This window comes from Protopterus annectens, chromosome 14.part0 (assembly GCF_019279795.1).
Source record: "Protopterus annectens isolate FY-2018-M chromosome 14.part0, PAN1.0, whole genome shotgun sequence".
Lineage (NCBI taxonomy): Eukaryota > Metazoa > Chordata > Ceratodontiformes > Protopteridae > Protopterus > Protopterus annectens.
In genome coordinates, this window is record NC_056748.1 from 1098902520 (window position 1) to 1098923277 (window position 20758).

At 40.2% G+C, this 20758-nt stretch overlaps 1 protein-coding gene across 5 annotated transcripts in view; it reads left to right on the forward strand.

The window, feature by feature from the left end:
* Positions 1-20758, forward strand: part of ZMIZ1 (zinc finger MIZ-type containing 1) — a 2170450-nt gene that overhangs the window by 1570121 nt on the left and 579571 nt on the right. For all 5 annotated transcript variants that reach the window (XM_044056883.1, XM_044056886.1, XM_044056882.1 and 2 more), the window contains one exon: positions 1732-1845. In XM_044056883.1, coding sequence (XP_043912818.1) covers positions 1732-1845 — 114 coding nt within the window. The remainder of the gene's footprint in view (positions 1-1731; positions 1846-20758) is intronic.

Sequence of the window (20758 nt, forward strand, 5' to 3'; positions counted from 1 at the left end):
TAGAAGGACACAGAATAATTGTGTAAAATATTGCCATAACCTTAGATGTCTTCCTCTTCTATATTGCAATATTCTGTCCCTCCCTCCTTCCCTGCATACCTTGTTCTTTCCTTGGATGGCAGATTATTTTCCTTTTTCCTTACACTGGTGTTCCTGCTGGACCATTTCATTTCTGAGGATTGTACATGCGGATGTCCTTTTATGGATGACATTCGACAAGCCATACGTGCGGCATCCCACATACTTGCATTAGCTAAAAGCTGTTGTATGCTGTCTGGACGTCGGGTCGCTTGGGGCAGAGGATTTCCCAGATATTAAGAATACTGCAAAATAGAAGAGAAAGACATCTAAGGTTATGATAAGATTTTACACAACTATTCTATATATGTTAAGCCCACTGTTCTTGAAGTCTGAGGTCCATGTGTGGCATTCCTACAGATCATGAATGGTTGAGCTGTTGATGGTCACCGTGAAGGAAAGTTGTTTTTCGACTTGCTGACCATTCCTGCATGGTAGTTCTTGGACTTCATACCAGTAAACTGTCCTGAGTTTTTGTTTATTTTTTGTTGTCTGTATCTATGTGTGTGTGTGTGTGTGTGTGTGTGTGTGTGAGATTTGTGTAACAGTTTGTACCTATAATTGGTTCTGAGCTTTATTTAGAAACCAAATGCTTCATGAAGTCACAACTCATTGCATCAATAACTTATTGAAATTAAAACTTTTTAAATGCAGGTTGAATTTCTCCTCTTTTTACTGTGTTGTTTAAGCTGGGTTTGGGAATTTAAGTTAGGGGCTGTGCAAGCAGTCAAATTAACACGGGCATAAGTTCTTTCTAAGCAGAAAAGTGGCATTAAAAAGTCAAGAGTTTCAGTCACTTATGGGCGTACTTAGTTGTTACTTAACAAGATGCTAGGAAGCCAATTATTTCTTCTTAAATTGAAGAGTAAACTTCTAAGTTATGAAATTTATCTGTCTGTTTTCCTGACTTGAAGGGCCGAGAGATTGCATGAAAAATTGTTCACTTCCACTCCTGTCCTGTTGATAGTTAATTTCAAAGCATATTTAAAAAAAAAGACAACAGTTTCCAATTCAGGGCATGGAGACAGCAAGACCCCTGCTGTGACACAGTATATTTCCTGTTTTTATCGGTTGTAGAACTTGACCATCTGCAAACGTGCACATTTTTGCATGGGTTGAAAAAAGTAGGCAGACTGTTTGTTTTCACTTATCAGTAGTAAGACTGCAGTGCACCAAGACAGTTGACAAAAGGCCAGTTTATTAAATCTGTTCATTCCGGCTTTAAAGACCAAACTGTCACTTCTTCGTTTTCTGGACACTGAGACAAAGCCCCCTCCTCCCTATTGCATACTCTAATGTGAACTCTGAGGGTACTAAATTTAAGATTCTACTAGATGGGTTTCAACAAATCATTCTAATGTACTGTACAACACCTGCTGCAGTAAACTGACTGACTTTATGTGCTTTTTGCCTTTTGTCTGTTGACCATCAACCCTCTACCATCAGACTTGAGTAACATTCTTGTGCGCCATTTGGAATGCTTGTCATTCAGGCAGCCACAAGTTTGTTTGTGCGCTTGCCCTTGCTTTTTCCTCCACTGGGCCTGCTGCTGTTGTAGGTTTGTAAGGTTGAGTTTAGCTGGTGAGTTTTAGTTTGGGTTGGTTAGTAACTTGTCATGTATACATTTCTGACACTGTCTTATGTCTTTTGTAGCACTTACAGAATCCTGCAAACTTTCAAAATGCAGCAACAGAGCTCCTGGACTGGTGTGGTGACCCTCGGGCTTTTCAGCGGCCTTTCGAGCAGAGTTTAATGGGCTGTTTAACGGTAATTCATTGTTTTGCAATGATGCTTTTAACACTGTGATTATAAAACATGTCATATATTCAGGTATTACTGAGAAGTAATACTAACATTTGTGATTTCAACAGTGTGCAGTCTTGAAGTCTGATTTTATTTATTTTTTTCTTTGAATATATTCACCTAACCTCGTAACCATTTTGTAACTCTCCATGTTCTTTGTAATCAGTGTTGCAGTACTGATTCTTTGGTCTTCCGCCATACAGAAACCCAGGACTAGGCCAACTTCCAGAGTCTTTACATCATCCCTAGCTGTTGGTCATCCGAAGACCAGAGTCTGGATATCAGGGTATAAGAAGGGTGTCTGTCAGCACCATCTTCAGTTCTTTCAAGCCATGCAGTCCAATGCATTTCACGTTTGCTCAGTACACTCACAGTCCATTGGTCAGCTTCATCTTTCCAGAGAATCTTCTTCTTCCAGTAAGAAGTACCCCATTGAAGAAATATCTGTACTAATTTAATGTCCAGAAAAGTCAACAATTGTTTGAAGTGTGGGAAGCAAGTCCTGCATAAAGATTTTCAGTTGTTTTCTCTGCACTGCTTGGAGCCTCAGCACAATGTCTGTTAATTGTCCTGACTGTTTAACGTTCTGTGCAAAAACTCTAAAATGTAGGACCAAGGTACTTACCACCCATATGGAGTCCTCCTCTTTGACTTCCTCTGTGGTGTCGCAGTCCACTGCTACCATGCCACATCTACTAGTGTCATTCCAAAAAAAAATGGAAAGACAAAAAGGCAAAGGACCTGATGTTAGTAAAAATTCTCCAAGTTGTAGGTCTTATGTTGACCGACGACCTAGGTGAGGAACTTTTGCAGCCTCCTGGTTTGGCGACTCAAAGGCCCAAACCAACTGGCACAAACCCCTCATGCCACCACAGAGCACTCGGATTGTCCTGCGGTTGCTATACAGCTTCTGACATTCGTACAGCGACTCTTGAGAGAGTCTCCCTGTTTTCCTAGACTATCAAAGCTATAACTGAAGTTGTGGGCATATGAATGCATCCTCCAGTCACCCCTTTACTTAAGCAAGTCACTTCCTTTGCCATCATCTCCAAACCTGCTTTTCAGACCAAAGCCCAAAACCTCCTTAAAACAGTATAGGAGTTTATGGCCTTCATGAAGTCTAGAGAGCCCTCTCGTTCTTCCACATCAGATGCCTCCCCATCTAAAAGGAGCAGGAAAATAGCTTTTCAGAAAGGAGACGATTCTTGTACCTTAGAGGATCAGGAGTGAAAGAATACTCTGTTCTATTTAGTATGCACTGTCTTTTCAAATTATGGCTAGCATGATTATTAGCTTGAATAAAAACTGCAAAAATAACATGAAATCTAAAGGGTTAATTTAAAATAGTATAAAATGCTGAAAAATAAGTCATAGTAAGTGCGCTGGCATAGCTTAATTAGATATTGGCATCCATGTAAGAGAGTATGTTATTGAAAAACAAAGTCTGTAAAAGTAACTGCGCAGATGGCAGCTGGAAGGACATCAGTGAAGTAAAGAGATGTAACATCAAGCAAGATAAAGTTAGAACATCAGATAGTGCTGGAACACCACGTTTCAGATAATGCAAGACTGAGTTTCCATGGATCATCAAACTACAAAAAACCAAGGACAAGGGAACAAAGAAAACAAAGAAAGAACTGTTTTACATCAGACTTTGAGAAAAATACCAGACCTTCTGGTATAAATGTGACTGTGCATAAACAAGCTTTGGGTATTTGCCATAGAGAGCTGACAGCATCTGTACTACATGCTTGTAGATCTGAAAAGAAAAATGTGAAAGTAAAGTGTATTGACTGAAACAGCTATCTTCATGTATTTATTGTACTCGGTACAGTACAGTAATAAGACTAGTTGATCACAATAAGTAATTAAATGTACTTTGGTATGCTTGCATGTAAATGCAAGTAACAACAAGAAACCAACAGAAGACAGCAGAGAATTATTCAATGGCGAGCCACAGTTGACGAACCGAATGTAAAAGTAAAGCATATAAACTGAAACAGTTATCTTCGTGTATTTATTGTACTCAGTACAATACAGTAATAAGACTAGTTGATTACATTAAATAGTTAAATGAACTGTGGTATGTATGCATGTAAATGCAACTATAACAGTAAGGTAACAAAACAAATGGCAGTATAGAATTCTTCAAGGAGAAATTGGATGTTCATCATGTTTCACTGTTGCAGCATTACACTTGGGTTATCCTGCTGGCAGGCTACCCGCAGTCGGCCAGAATTCCAAAGTTTAGGTCCGGCGTCTGTTGCTGTCGCCTCTTCCCTGACGTCAGTGCGCCAGGGGTATAAAAGATGCAGCCGACGCCATTTTCTTCAGTCTTTCTTGCCGCGCGGTGCCCGAAGCAAAAGCAGTTCGCAAGTGCCGGTCGGCCGACTCCTGAGATTTTCGAAATTGAATTTCAGAACCGAAGTCTTCAATAAAGCTAAGTACCCCGTTGGGAAAACATTTTGCTAGATTCAACCAACGCACTATTAAGCATCGGTTTGATTTTGCTTTACATTACTTTGGCCGAAGATTTAACTACATAATGCCGTTGGAACAACCGACGACCGGAATTCATAAAAAAAATGCAAAGACAAAGAAAAGGACAGGCATCCAAGGTCGAAAACCGACGACGAAGCCTTTTCTAGGCCAGTCGTCGGTTCTCAGTGAGGCACTTTCGCAGCCCCTGACACCCGCTACCTCAGAGCCACAGGCCGCATCCGACTCCACATGGAGACACCTAGGCCTCTGGAAACTCAAGGTATTGGGCCAGCGGAAACTATTCCCTCAGATGGGTCTGGAGCCGCTGAGCAGGCATCGGCTTCTGAGGGTGTTTTCAGACCTTCACAGCTTACTATTAAGTCCACTACAGCAGCCAAGGCAAAGTCAAAAACACCATTAAAGACAAGGAAACAAGTACAGCATTCTCCTGGACAGTCATCCATGCCAAAGAAACAGATGCTTAAAATGGCCGAGGACCTAATTACTTTGATCAGGGGTTCCCATCCCCCTCCTGATAAAAGGCCTAGGCAAGACACTGACTATGACTCCTCTGACCAGGTTTCTATTTCCTCTGATTCTTCTTCAGATCAGGGATATTCTCTCCCTCCCTATGAGGACTCTGATGCAGAAGAATCTATACCTTAAGCCTCTCCGCCTGAGGATTACTCTTTTGGGGAAACCTTGCACACCATGAGGGAGCATTTCCATTGGGAGAGCCAGGATTATTCAGAAACCAAGAAAAGGCTCAGAGACTTTCTTTTATTGCCTCAGCACAGGCCCCTGGCTATCCCGCCTGTGCTTGATATTGTTTTCTCTGAATCCAGTTTGTCTCCTGATTCTTTACCCCCTGCACCAGTCAAGCCAGACAGGTACTACAGGGTCCCAGACTCTCATAAATTTCTTTATAGAAACCCTGCTGCTGACCCAGAAACAATTTCTCAGGGTTAAAGCTTCTACTGCAAAAAAACCCTGTTCCCTCTGATAGGGATTCTAGAGCTCTGGATAGATGGGGGAAAAAAGTTTCCACTTCTGCTACTTTAGATGTAAGGGCTTTAAACTGTCAGTTTCACATGCTTAAATATCAACAATACCTAATGTCTTTGTTAAAATAGAAATTGCTTACAAACTCAGAATGTCCTGACAATAAGGAAATGCAGGATTTATTGCATGCAGCTGAACAAGTGGGAAAGCATACTCTACAATGTGGTTTTGATTCATTAGAGGCTTCTTGCAGAGCCGCAGTTACAGGCTCTGTCATTCGAAGGCATGCTTGGTTAAAAGAACAAAGTTTACCAGAACATGTTAAAGTAAAATTATTGGATGCTCCACTACAGCATGATACTTTGTTTGGTGTTAAGGCAGAAGAGGTGTTAAAGAAAATGGAGGATAAAGCAAAGTCAATGCAGACAGAAAAGGATTTCTTACAGGTTCAGCCACCTAGATTTAGCAGAAACTGGCCTTCTAAAAATTGGTCCTTTCCGATGTCAGACAGGCCACAAAGAGGCAGATACAGAAGCCCAAGAGGCAGATCTCAGCCCCAAGGATCATACAGACCTAAACAATGGGGTGCTTCAGCCCCCAAAGGAGGAGAAGACAAATCACAACCTTATAGGAAACAGTCCCAATGACTTCCCTCTACAAATGCCAAGCACTTACCTTTTGGCAGCACCCTTAGGGGGAAAGCTAGTACTTTTCTCACAAAATTGGCACATGATCACCCAGGACAAATGGGTACTGAATATTGTTTCTCAGGGTTACAGGTTCCACTTTCACACCCTTCCAAAATCAAAAGGTATGACAGACCTGCCACAAAACCAATGGACAGAGGCACAAAAACAAATTTCTGCTCTTATGGACATGAGAGCTATTCAAAGAGTACCACAGCAAGAACAGGGACAAGGTTTTTACTCAAGACTTTTCCTGATACCCAGAAAGGACAAAGCCTGGAGAGCAATACTGGACCTGTCAATCCTAAATACTTTCCTGGATATTCCGAAATTCAAAATGTTAACACTGCAGCAACTTCTACCCATGCTGGGCAAGAAGGCTTGGCTAGTTACTTTGGACCTCAAGGAGGCATACCTGCATGTCCCAATCAGACAATCTTGCAGAAGATACCTGAGATTCATAGCTGGCTCAATGCATTACCAATTTTCTGCACTGCCCTTTGGCTTATCTACTGCGCCGAGGGTCTTCACAAAATGCCTGGCACCAGTAATTACATTTTGCAGACAAAAAGGAATTCAAATATATCCCTACTTGGACGACTGCCTTATCCAAGCAGAGAGCAAGGACATTCTACTGAAGCATCTGGCGTTTGTAAAAAGATTACTAATTTGTCTAGGGTACACAGTAAACGAAAAGAAGTCAAAACTAGTGCCCTCTCAAGAGATAATATTCCTGGGTGCAAGCTTAAATACAACTGCCCAGATGGCTTATCTCACGCCAGACAAGCAAAGGCAACTGACTCATTACTTTCAAATGATGGCAGCAAAGACCCAGCTCCCTACAAGAAAAATTCTGCAGGCTCTAGGCTTCATGGCATCCTGCATTCTACTAATTCCATATGCAAGACTGCATATGAGGAAACTACAATGGTATCTAAAAAGTGTTTGGACTCAACATTGCCACAGCCTGGAAACAATATTAACTCTTATTCCCTGCCTGCAACAAGAGTTTCGATGGTGGGCACTGGCCTGTCACCACAACAAGGAACAGCCTTTCACCTTACCCACAGCCAGGCAGACAATAACAACAGATGCATCGGATTATGCCTGGGGAGCACACATGGCAGGGAAATGTATTCAAGGCTTGTGGCCCAAGGAACAAATGCATCTTCACATCAATCAAAAAGAGATGCTAGCTGTACAGCATGCCCTGACAGCCTTCAAGGATCTACTACATCCAGGACAACTATTACTAAAGACGAACAATACCACAGTTATGTGGTACATAAGCAAGGGGGCCCACATTCCTACCCCCTCTGCAGGCAAGCCATGACTTTGTGGAACACAGCACTGACCTATCTAGTACATCTGCAGGCACAATTCCTGCTAGGAAAGAAAAATACTCTGGCAGACGAACTAAGCAGAAATCTCATGGATCCTCATGAATGGAAACTAAATCCACAGGTTTTCAGCATGATAACAAGGAAATGGGGACGCCCAGACATAGATCTTTTTGCCTCCCCTCACAACTGCCAACTACAGAGATTCTGCACAAGAACTTATCACTCACAAGCATAGAAAGTGGATGCTCTATCATTCAGCTGAAAAACACAGACAGTTTATGCCTTTCCTCCACTTCCTCTTCTTCCCAAGGTGCTCCTAAAAGTCAGACAAGAAAAGCCAAAAATGATTCGGATTGCCCCAGACTGGCCACGCTAGCACTGGTACCCAATCCTAAAGAGCTTGTCTCAAGGCCCAGCCTGGGCTTTACCTCAAATTCCTCATCTTCTGACTCAACAAAACAATCAGATTCTGCACAGTCAACTCAGAACCTTAAATCTGGCTGCATGGCAGGTAATATAGCCACTCAGACCACACCTCTCTCTAAAGCTCTTATGGATGTAATTTTAGAAGCCAGGAGGCCCAGCACTAGGAAATCTTATGCAGAAAAATGGAAGAGATTCTGTGCTTGGAACCAGGCACAAGGACTTGAACCACTTGTTCCAAATATACCTCAGATTTTACAATACCTAACTGAGATGCCGGACAAAGGCCTATCCTTCTCATCAATTAAGATCCGTGCCTCTGCCATTTCAGCTCATTACAATACGGAACCTCCTATTTTCTCTCATCCACTACTAAAACAGTACCTCAGAGGGGCAAAAAACATAAGACCCCTAAGGAGAGCACTGATACGTACATAGGACCTCAATTTTGTTTTAGAAAAGCTCACACTGCCTCCTTTTGAGCCAGCCAATACAGCTGATATAAAATTCTTATCATGGAAAACTGCTCTGCCCCTAGCAATAACTTCAGCAAGAAGAGTCTCAGAGTTACAGGCATTAATGGCAGTGGAACCTTTCATCATTTTTCATCAGGACAGGGTTTCTCTAAGGACAAACCCAACATTTATGCAAATGGTAGTATCCAGTGTGGCTCTTAACCAAACCATTCATTTGCCAACATTTTATCCAAATCCCCAGAATAAGGGGAGAGACTTCTGCATGCTTTGGACTTACACAGACAGCTATGCTTCTATTTGGACAAAACAAAAGCTTTCAGAAAGACTGAGCAACTTGTTTGTAACTTATGCTGCAGGATCACAAGGAAAGCCTATCTCAAAGCAGACTATTTCAAAATGGATAGGGCACTGCATTCATTTCTGCTATTCACAACATGGCAAATCAGTGCCTAAGGGCATTAGGCCACATTCAACCAGAGCAGCAGCCACTTCAGCAGCCTTCCTCAGAGGAGTACCAACCAAAGACATTCTAGAGGCTGCAACCTGGAGTTCAGTGCATACTTTCACCAAGCACTACCACTTACCTCTCTTCTCTAAATCCAGAGCAGGCTTTGCCACTGTAGTTCTGCAGGGCCTTGTAGCCTCTCCTAATCCTATTTAGGCCCAGCCACCCAACCTCAGCTTTGGGATTCAACCCAAGTGTAATGACTGCAGCAGTGAAACACGATGAACATAGTACAGTTGTGTACCTACCATAAATGTAGATGTTCGAGAGTATTCACTGTTGCAGTCCAGGTTACCCACCCACCATCCCCCTTTTCTTTGCTGGGATTTTTCTGTACTTCTCTATTCTATACAACCCATGTGGTGTATTTGCTTGTAGATGAAGGAAATGTTTATTTTAGTACATGCATGCTTCTTGGCATAATTTTTTAGCCTACCTGTTTGGGGGCACCTGACATCTGGGGCAAGAAAAACTGAAGAAAATGGCGTCTGCTGCATCTTTTATACCCCTGGTGCACTGACGTCATGGAAGAGGCAACAGCAACAGACGCCGGACCTAGACTTTGGAATTCTGGCTGACTGCGGGTAGCCTGCCAGCAGGATAACCGAAGTGTAATGACTGCAACAGTGAATACACTCGAACATCTACATTTATGGTAGTTACACAACTGTACTTTTCCTCTGGTTACTTACATTTCAAACTAACTCAGATGACACACTCTCTTTCACCTCCCCACTAACAACCTTTCCTTTGGGGATACCCCAGATAGAATAAAGGAGGCTTTCATTTGGGAAAGTAAGCAATTTTCTCTTGTCCAGACCCACTTCAGGAAACTGCTAAGCTTACTTTCAGCTAGACCACTAGCTATTTCTCCAGTACAAATTTCATTGGATGATGTCTTTGAAGTCATAGCCATACATCCATACTTCCTACCCCCCTGCAACTAGGAAACCAGACAGGTTTTACAGAGTGCTTGAATCTTGCAACCACCTCTACAAAAATCTGAAGGCTGATCCTGCTGTTGTGCACACTAAATATACAGAAGGTTACCTAAAGGGCCCACAAGATATCCCCTGCCTAATGAGAGAGAAAGTAGATTACTGGACATCGTTGGGAAGAAATCCTGTGCCTCAGCCACCCTGGCAATGAGAGCTTTGAATTGTCAATTCCATATGGTTAAGTACCTTCAAGACAAGATACTATCTAAGGTAGACTCAGCTGGGGATTGAACCTTATCCAGGGAAGTATAGGAGATTTATTTATTTTATTTATTTATTTAACATTTGTTTACTGGGAAAGTCCCGACTTGGAACGTAGCCAATTTTCAGCAGAGGCCCAGGGAGAAATGCTCCAGAAACGTGTCTTTGTAATGTGGGAGGAAACTGGAGTACCCGGAGGAAACCCACATGAACGCAGACAAGGGCATGCAGACTCCGCACAGAAGGCACCCCAGCCGAAAATCGAACCGAAGAACCTCTTGCTGTGAAGCGACAATGCAACCGCTGCACCACTGCACCGTCCAGATAGATAAATAGAGAAACTTTGCAAGTCTCCAGACAGTCCCTAAAATGTGGCTGTGACACCTTAGGTGCTTCCTGCAGAGCAGCTGCTCCAGGTTCTGTCATCTGCAAACATGCATGGCTCAGGACCCAGCCCCTGTCACATTAGGTCAGCAGAGCAGCTGCCACAGGTTCTGTCATCCACAGACATTATGATTCAGGACCCAGTGTCTGTCAGATCAGGTAAAGGCTAAACTACTGGATGCCCCATTGGACAAGGAGTTCCTTTTTTATCCTCCAGCTGAACAAGGTTTGGAAAAACTGGACAAAAAAGCAAAGCAAATTAAAATGGTGAATAAAATTTTACCGGTCTCTGACTCCAAGGTAAAGTAGGAATTAGATAGACAAGACAAGGGAGCCCCCTTATGGTAAAAGACCAAAACAGTCTAGGAGATGGCAAACAGAACAATCACAAAGAGCAGGGGGTCCAAAGAATCACCCAGTACAGAGTGCAACTGTGATTATGTCCTATCCCACCCTCCCTTACCCCTTCCCCTCCCAACATCTGTCAGGAAGTCTGCTAGTTCTTAATTCAGTGGAAATCTATCACCATGGACCAGTGGGTCCTCAGTGTCATGGAAAAGTGGTACTATATTCAGTTTGGAAATGTACCACCGAGAGAGCTAGAAAGACTCTTAACAACCCCTCCCAGACAAGAGACAAAAGGCTTCTGCTCAAAGGTATTTGTAGTTCCAGGAAAAGAGAGCACTTGGAAGCTCATTCTGGTCCTCTCCAAGCTAAACAAGTTCCTCAGCATCCCACAATTCAAAATGCTTACATTGCAGAAATTAGTGCCCTTGATTTTCCAAGATGCCTCCATGGTCATAGACCTAAAGGACACTTACCTCCATGTCCTCATAGCAGACAGTCACAGAAAGTATTTATGATTTGTAGCAAAAGGCTCCCACTTCCATTTCTGTGCTTTACCATTTGGGCTTTCTACTGCTCCCAAAGTTTTCATAAAATGCCTAGCTCCTCTGGTAATATGTAGCAGAACTCTAGGCGTTCATATTTACCCGTACTTAGACAATTGTCTCATTCAGAGAGGATCTACTTCAAAGACCCTAGATGCTTATAGATCAGGAAGCTGAGTATGTTGTGCACATGTTACAGTCTGTGAAAAATGTCTCTGACAAAGTATAAGAAAGCACACGAACCTGCTGGAAATGTTTGTGTAATGACTTGAGTCTGAGACACTTTGGCAAACGTTTATGGTTCCTCAAGTATATGAGTTTAATAACTATGGTGGAGTTGAGGAAAACATTTTTTCTTGGTGGGCTTCATTCTGTATTGTAGCCGAGTAACAGTAAACTTTGACAGAAGGACCTCTTTTGGCATGATTCACTTGTTTTTTAAAGTCTAGTTTTTGTTGCTCTTTAGTTTCTCAGTTGTTTAAAAGAGATGAGTAAGTGAAAATGATTAGGCAGACTGTAGCTTAGTTGTTCAGCAGGGTGCAGCGAATGATAACAGACCTGTGTGATCTCAGTGGAGGTACAAATGAGTTGCCACAAGAGTCACAATTCAACCTCACCCAGTTTGGATGTACATATGTGAAGTCACACGTAACATGTGTTAAGTTATGTTTGTGGGTGTTAATAAAGAGCACCTACGTTGGGATGTTCTGGACAGTTCTTGCTGAACTGATAGAATTGTTGGTAAGTGATGGCTTCCCCTTAAAGATAGAGTACATGGTTGTACACCTTGACAAACATAACCCAACATGCAGCCATCTGTTTTAGGGGATGAGATTGCTGGAGGGAGTAATTGAAATAAAAAAAAATTTGAATGCTGCTTGCAAAAAAAAAAAAAAAAAAAAAATGAGGCCATTTGACTTTGTGTGAGAGGGTGTAACTAAAGTACACACGATGCTTAGGTAAGAGGTGAGAGCTGTTGGAAGCTAGGGTGGGGCATCATCCCTCTTTTATAGAACACTGCTGAAGCCTCACTGGTGGAACTGTAGATCATTTTGGAGACAGAGAATTATGCAACCTTTATTCAAAAGAGTTATGCTGGGTTGGTCAAGGCAGTGTGGGGTTTGAGTGCTTAGCAGGTAAGGGAGAGACTGAAGTCCATAAACGTGTATTTTCCAAATATATGGAGGATCGGGATACAGGGTACAATGGTTTAGATTGGGAAGATTGTGGCAGCAGGTCTGGTAGAGTTCACGTCATTGAGGAATGACAGGGTATGGAGAAGGCTGCATAAACTCTATTGTAGGGACTTTTCAGGCCAAAGATTAGAACCTCTTCAGTGAATGGGTTGCATGTCTTTGGAGCATATGAATTTAATAGGGTGAACTGTAATTCTTTAGCAGAAAGTTAAAATGGTGTAGCATCACAGATGGAGAGCAGAAAGGAGGGAGAGCGCAAATGCATAGAGGTCATTTACATATTTTATTTTTCAAAAAAAAAATGTATTTTCCAAATAATATAATGTTTAACAATAAAATCATCAATAAACAAGTATTACAAACCTTTATATACACTATGTACAATTGACCTGAACAAAGGAGGGTAAAAATTAATAAAATATATGAAATTAGTAACAAAAATTTATAATATTCAATTAATAAAGTAGCACATTAATTATTTAGGGTTAATTTTTAATGTCTCAATAAGAGTTCAAATTTTTCCCAAGGATTGTTTGTCCATGTTTTAGGTGAAGCTGTCTTCCTCCACCTTGATTTCTAATGTCACTGTTTCTTCCGTCAGTCTCAAGAATTTTTCCAGAGTAGGTTCTTGTGAAGACTTTCACTTTCTAGTTATACATTTCCTTGCCACAGCTAGTATGGACCAAAGTAGGTATAGGTCTTCTTTAGTATCATTAACATTTAAGAGGACAAAAGATTTGGTTAAATTAAAGGTATCTGTGAATATAGCTTGGAGAAAAAAAGTTATTTCTTCCCAGAATTTTTTTATATTAATACAATCAAAGAATATATGAGACCAATCAGATTTACAGTTTAAAGAACATCTCCAACAAATGGATTTATCAAGTGAATTGAATTTGGCTAGTTTATCAGGTGTAATAAATGCCCTGTGAATATATTTCCGTGCAAATATTTTTCATACTTGTAAATTAAATGTTAAGTTAACAGAACATAAAAGATTTGTTTTACTCTCAATTGATAGATTAGTGTGACATCATTTTGCTATGAAATTCCAATATATTGCATTAGGGTTAGTTTTATATGTTATCAATATTTTGTATAATTTTGAAATTAGATTTGTCCAATTATAATTGTAAATAATTTCAGATATATTAGACTTATCAAATTTGGGCTAGTTTTATAAGGAGAATTAATAATTCTGCTGTTAAGATCCTTAACATATGACAGTATGCTTTGTAGTATCAGCCAATCTGCTGATGGAATGTCATTTATTCTGAATTTGCTAAATGTCTAATGCTACTTGATTCTCTATACAATGTTGCTAACAAGTGAAGTTTTCCCCTTCCATCTAGTTAAAATAACATTATGAATTTTATCAAAGAAATTCTTTGTAGAGCTAAAGGGTATTATCAAGTCTAGCCAAATCTTAATATCCGTGTTAGTATATATAAATCTTCTGAATAAATTGTAAATATTTTAAGTTTGTTGGTTTTGTTATATTATATTATATTGCATATTAACAGTCAATATGTGCCACATCCTATTATTTTGTTCACTTAATATACAATTTTTAATTATTTTATTTTCATTTAGAAAAATAATAGTGTGCAAGTTTTCCATGTTGAAGAATAATTAGGATCTATCCAATTAATGATAGTTCTTAATATGAAAGCTTTTATGTATGATTCTAGATCTGAAAGTTTAATTCCACCCATTTCCCAAGATCTAATATGATATGTATAGGCTATTCTATTTCTTTTTGGATACTAAAGAAAGTTTAATAGAATGTTATTTATTTGTTTCAAGGTTTTCTTGTTAGGTACTATAGGAATAGCTTGTGGAATGTAATTAATTTTTGGAAGTATTGTAATTTTTATTATTTGTAATCTGTCTTCAAATCTCAAGAATATTTTATTCCAGTTTACTGTTAACATTTTTATTTTACTAATTATGTTGCTATAATTTGTGCCTAATGTAGATTCCAAATTGTCACATAGTGTTATTCCTAAATATTTTATTATGGGAACTTGTTTTCCTATCACACAATTTGTAGTTAAGGTAAATTCTCTCTCTTTATTCAAATTTATATAATTAGATTTTCCCTTGTTAATTCTAAGTCCGGAAATATGATAAAACCTTTCCACTATTTCATCTAGTTTTTGTACTGATTTCTCCAAGACAGGTAATGTAAAACATCATCAGCAAATAACATAATTTTTGAATTGAGTTGACCTTATACATCTATGGCTGATATATTAGAGTTGTGGCGTACTAATGAGGCAAATAATTTCAATTCCTAAAGCAAACAGGATGGGAGACATCGGACACCCCTGCATTTGTACCTTTGGTTATTTCAATAGACTTCGAGGTAAATGGCCCAAGTTTTACATAAGCCAAATTGTTTTTATAAATATTCTTTATTAGCGTAATAAAATTATTAGGACATTCAAACAGTTCTAAAGCCTTAAAAAAGAAAATCCCAGCTCAATGAATCAAGGGCTTTTTCTATATCCAAAGCTACTATTAGAGCTTCTTGGTTGTTTCTGTTTAGAAAATCTATGAGTGTTAGAATTCTTTGTATATTGTCATGTGTATGCCTTTTATAAATTAATCCTGTTTGATCCTCATTTATTGTGTGTCAATAATTTTTTAATTCTACTAACTAATATTGACATGAAGATTTTATAATCACTGTTAAGTAAATATATTGGCCTATAAGATTTATACTGTAAAGGGTCTTTTTTCTTTTATAATGGGTGTAATTAAGGAGTATCTCCATGAAAATGGAGTTGTGTTTTGTGGTACAATTTCATTCAAAGTTTTGTGAAACAATGGTATTACTGAAGATGGAAATATCTTGTATAATTCATTAATTATTCCATCAATTCCCAGTGTTTTATTACTTTTACTTTCCCTGATTTTTTCAGTAATTTCTTTTAGAGATATTTGTTTTTGAATGTCTAACTTTAACTTTTCTGGTATCGTCTTTACCTTTACTAATTACAGGTCTAAGTTTGATGTATTAGTTATACGTGAAGTATCATTATAATGGTCAGAGAAATAATGTTTAAATTCATCTAGTATATCATTTATATCTGAAACCTTTTTGTTTTTTTCTTTCCTTCATGTATAATACTTGTAATATTATTTTCAGTCGAATGTTTTTTTAATCTCATTGCTAAATAATGCATGTGTTTGGGTGATACTGCATAGGAACTAAGTTGTAACCTTTCTACAGCTGTATTAGTTTTGTGAGTTAGGATTTCATTATATCTTTTGTTTAAGTCTTTCAATGCTTTTTTATGATTATTTTGTGTGTAAGTAGATGAATTAATAGTGAGATCTGTAATTTGTTGTTTTTGGATGTTACATAATTCTGATTCCCACTTTTTTAGCTTGTTTTTATACCATGAAATAATTTTTCCATTTAGATAGGCTTTCAAGGTATCCCAGAGATTAATTACATTTATTTCAGTAGTGTAGTTTATATCTAAAAAGAATTGTGCTTCTGAATCTAACCAAGGTTTAAATTGCTTTAATTTTGTAATGTAACCTGGAATTCTTGACATAAAAATTAATTTCTTATAATCTGTATGTATTTTGAGAATTAATGAATTATGGTCTGAAAAGGGAGAAGGGATTATGGAAAATGTTATTATTTTTGAATTTAGCTCTTGAGATATGAAGATTTTATCAATTCTTGTATGTGTCCCAAATCTGTGGTCTTGGTGTGAAAATAATAATGAATTGTTCTCCTTATAACTAAATGTATCAATTAGATTTAAACTTTCTTCCCATTTCTTTAGTAGCTTCCCTGTAGAACTTGCACGTAAATTTCTTTTGCTTGGTGGTCTGTGATTTATCCAATATACAATTAAAGTCACCTCTCAAAATCTAATTTCCTTTATATAGGTTCATAGGTTCGTACTAGGCTATCTGCCCCAGGGCATTTATAAGCCTAGCCAGAGTGTATGTGGCTTACACCACCCCTTAGGATGAGAATACTACGCCCTTTTAGGGTTTAGTTTACTATGCCTCTGTCTAGTAGTGACACAGAGATGACACCCGGGGTAAACTTACGATCTCCCATCCACTCATCGAGATTTCTCTTGAATAGAGTCAGTGAGGGGCTCTGCCTAACATGGACTGGGATTCTGTTCCAGAGTGAACAGCAACCAACAACCAGCAGCAAAGGTAATAGAACAAACCACAGGAACAGGATACAGGATACAACAGATTTATTCCGGTACCTCGGCTCAACAGCCTTCAAAGGAATAAACATTAAAGCACCAGGTGCATTTTATATACTAGTGCAACCCAACAATCAATCAATAATTCAATTGAATTAAGTTCAATTAAAACCATGATACAACTCCAGAGAGTTAAAGGTACAAAACAGGTACAATACAGGAACAATGCATCACTATTAGAAATATAGAATACAAAATATTAATTTCAAACAATAATAAATATTATTATTTTTATATTATTATTACTAAATATTTTTATTATTGAATATTTAAGTTTACTTCCAAATTCAGACCTTTGGGTTTGAGAGTGCCAAACTTTAAAATAAATCTACTTTCTAGATTCAATAAACTCTGCTGAAAATTTGCTCCATAATGTACATTAGGTTTGGCTAAAGCACAAAAGAACAATGAATCAATCAACCCATTATGTGTTGCATGGAAATGTTCAAATATAGGGCTATCAATCCTAGCATTGCAAACATCACCAATATGTTCTAAAATGCGTATTTTCAATTGGCGTTTCGTTTGGCCTGTTCCAGAGTGTAGGGAGCCTCTGGGTTATGAATCTGTCCCTCCAGCATGTTCTATTTATTTCTGTGTTGAGGTTTAAGTCACTTGTTCTCGTGGCTCTGATGGATTTGGATTTTCTGAGGTGGAGCATGTCCATTAATTCAGGATTGGACATGGCCTTGTACGTCAGGCACAGATCACCTCTGAGTAGGCGGTATGCGACTGAATAGAGCTGGAGTTTTTTCAGTCGTGCAGCATATGACATATGTTTAAGACCCTTTATCCTCTTGATGAGGAACTTTTGGGGTCTTTCCAACTGCTGCATGTGTCGGGTGAGATACATCCCAAATGGGGTATTGTACTCAATCATTGGCTTGATAAGAGAAGAGTACAGGGGCACAATGACCTCTCTTGATCTAGATGTGAAACCCTTCATGATAAGGTGGGCAATGTAGAAGGTCTTCCTAACCACTTTGGCAATGTGAGTGTCAAATGAGAGGTTACTGTCAACCTGGGTCCCTAGGTCTCTGATTACCTCTTCCGTACTTAATGGATTACCGCCTATGTGGTAATTTGTCGGTACCTTGTTTTTCCCAAAGGTTATGACTATACATTTCTTGGCGTTCAGCTTAAGGCCATGGCTCTGGCACCAATTATCCGTTTCTATGAGGCCTCTCTGAAGGATGTTTGTGTCCGCTGGAGTATCAATTATGGCGCCCAGTTTGCAGTCATCTGCGAACTTTGTCAGCCACAATCCTCCTATGTTTGCCTGTACCTCGGAAAAATAAATGCCGAACAAGAGGGATCCCAGGACTGAGGCCTGTGGGACACCGCTTGTGACTGGCTTAGAGTCTGACATAGCTCCAGCAACTCTGACCCTGTGGGTTCTGTCCTTGAGCCAGTTTGCAACCCATCTTGTGACATATGGGTTTACATTTAAGCTGGTGAGTTTGTCTATGATGCCCGAGTGGGGTATTGTGTCAAAGGCTTTTGCAAGGTCAAGGTAGACTGTGTGAACTGCCTTGCCCTCATCAATGGCCTTAGTGACTGTTTCAAAAAAGTCGACCAAGTTCAAAAGGCAGGATCTGCCCTTGACAAAGCCAAATTGGGTAGGATCCAATGTCTGTAGGTCCCCAATGTCTTTGTTTATGAGTTCCATAGTGATCCTCTCCATAGCTTTACAGACCAGGCTCGTCAACCTTATGGGGCGGTAATTTCCAGGGTCCGTAGAAGCACCGCCTTTGTGAAGTGGGACCACTGTTGCCGTACGCCACTCTTTGGGTACGTATCTTGTAGTAAGGCTAAGATTAAACAGCAGCCTTATGTGTGGATTTAGTTCCTCTTGGAGTTCATGTAGCACACAGCCCGGGGCACCATCCGGTCCCATTGATGCTGTGTTTCTAGCTTTAGAGAGGGCGGCTCTCACCTGGGCATCTGAGATGTTAGGGAGGCTACACTCTGCTGGGATAGTTATTTCTCCTTTTGGAGGAGAAATTTGCACTGAACCTGTCTGCCAGAATGTTGGCAATGTCATTGGGTTCAGTGTATTTTGTGTCATTTTGGACTAACTCTGAGCATATCTGGGAATTTCCACCCAGGTTTCTAACATAGCTAAAGAAGGCCTTGTGATTGTCTTTTGTGTCTTTTGCGATTTTTCTCTCAAAGTTGGCCTTGGATGATTTTATGAGTGATCGTAGTTTTTTGCTAGTACTGATCAGAGATGCCTTCCCTTTTAGGGATTTTGCTCCTCCTGTTGTAAAGTTTGTTTATGGCTGGGGTCCACCAGACCGGGTGCCTGCCTTTGGGGGAATGGGTCTTGGTTTTATTTGGGATTGCATGATCCATGCATTCTTGAAGGTGCCCATAGAAGGCATTTGCAAAAGATTCAGCAGTGTGGGTTGTGGTTTCCACTGGCCCAGGGGCCTTGAAAGATACCACTTCAGTCTTAAGAAGTGTGAAGTTTTCTTTTGAGAAGTTCTTCACTGTGGTCTTTTGTGCAGGGGGTGGGGGCGGGATGTGGATTTCCAGTGAGATTAATTTATGGTCTGATCTTACCAAAGAGGGATGTACTTCCGGTGTGGAGCATTTTGTCCCCATGTTTGTGGTGATCATGTCTAGTATATTGTCTCCTCTTGTGGGAATGGTGACTAGTTGTTCCATTGCATTTGAGTTTATGAATTCTAGGAACCTTTGGGCTAGGGTGTTGGGGCTTGAGTAATGTTCCCAGTCTATGTTTGGGTAGTTGAAGTCTCCCAAAATGATGGTATTTGGAGAGACATTCATACTCTCCAGTGTCTTCAAGAAGGCTGTGTGGGGTTCCTGAGTTTGAGAGGGTGGTCTGTAGCATGCTACAAACTGTAAGGCAGTTTTGCCTATGGTTAGTTGCACCTGGATGGTCTCCGATGCTTCGTGCGTTACCACTAACCTGGAGGTGTGGGTATCTTTGATGAAAATGGATACTCCCCCTCCTTTTGTGGTTTGGTCCAAGTTTTGGGGCCGGAAAGCATGATATGAGGTAAAACCTGATAGTGCTGGGGTGCTCTCAGGAGCCTTGAACCAAGTTTCAGTCACTGCACAGACATCGATGTTCTCCATACTGAGGAGGGCTTCGAGGGCGTGCATCTTGAGGTTTAGACTTCTGGCATTGAGCAGCATTACCCTTAGTTTTTTCCACTTGTGTTTTCTAGGGAGGTAGGTTTGTCATTTGAGCCTTGCCTAAAAAGGCACTATGGGGTGGCAAGAGCCTTGGCCAGTATCCGAAGCCCAGGGTGACAGGTGCAAGCCATCCCTTGAAGCAGCGTGGCTTGTCAAGCATGTCATCCCAAGCAGACAGACACTGGATCCCCTTAGAATGACACCAGTAATTAAGCCAATTGTTAAAACTGATCATTTTGTCTTTGTACTGTGGCATCATTCTTGGTGAGGGTAAGATGCTGCTCAGGGTCAGGGTCATACCGGCCTGGGCTACATAATCAGAGAGCTCCTCTATGTCTCTTTTCATGTAGTCCAGGGATGTGCATCTCAGGTCGTTCACACCGGCATGTACAATGACTGAGTCATATTTGTATTTGCTGTGGAGTGACCTGAGTGCTTGTGTTATGTGGCGGATTCTAGCTCCCGACAGGCAGCTTACTGTGACCCTCTCCTTGTTCAGTCTGGTGAGCGGTACGTCAGTGTGCCTGGCTATGGAGTCACCTATTACAAGTGTGTCTGGCATGTTGTTTGGCCTTAAGGGCTGTGACTGTTTAGCACACTGACTTTGTGAACTATGTGTTGCATGTGCTATGTCTTGAGGTGGTGGTTGCTTGGGTGTCTGCTTTGGAGGCCTCTGTTTTTTTGGTAGATTTTTAATCAGTGCCTCCGAGTATGTTTTTGTGTGTTTATGTGTTTGGTTTGCAGTTGTGATAGTTCTATGTGAGACTGGGTTTGTGGTGTGCGTGGTTACCTTCTCCTCCTGACTGGTCTTGCCAGTACTGAATTGAGAGAGCTCAGCCTCCAGTTTGGCTATATAGTTGCATCTCTCGCATATATT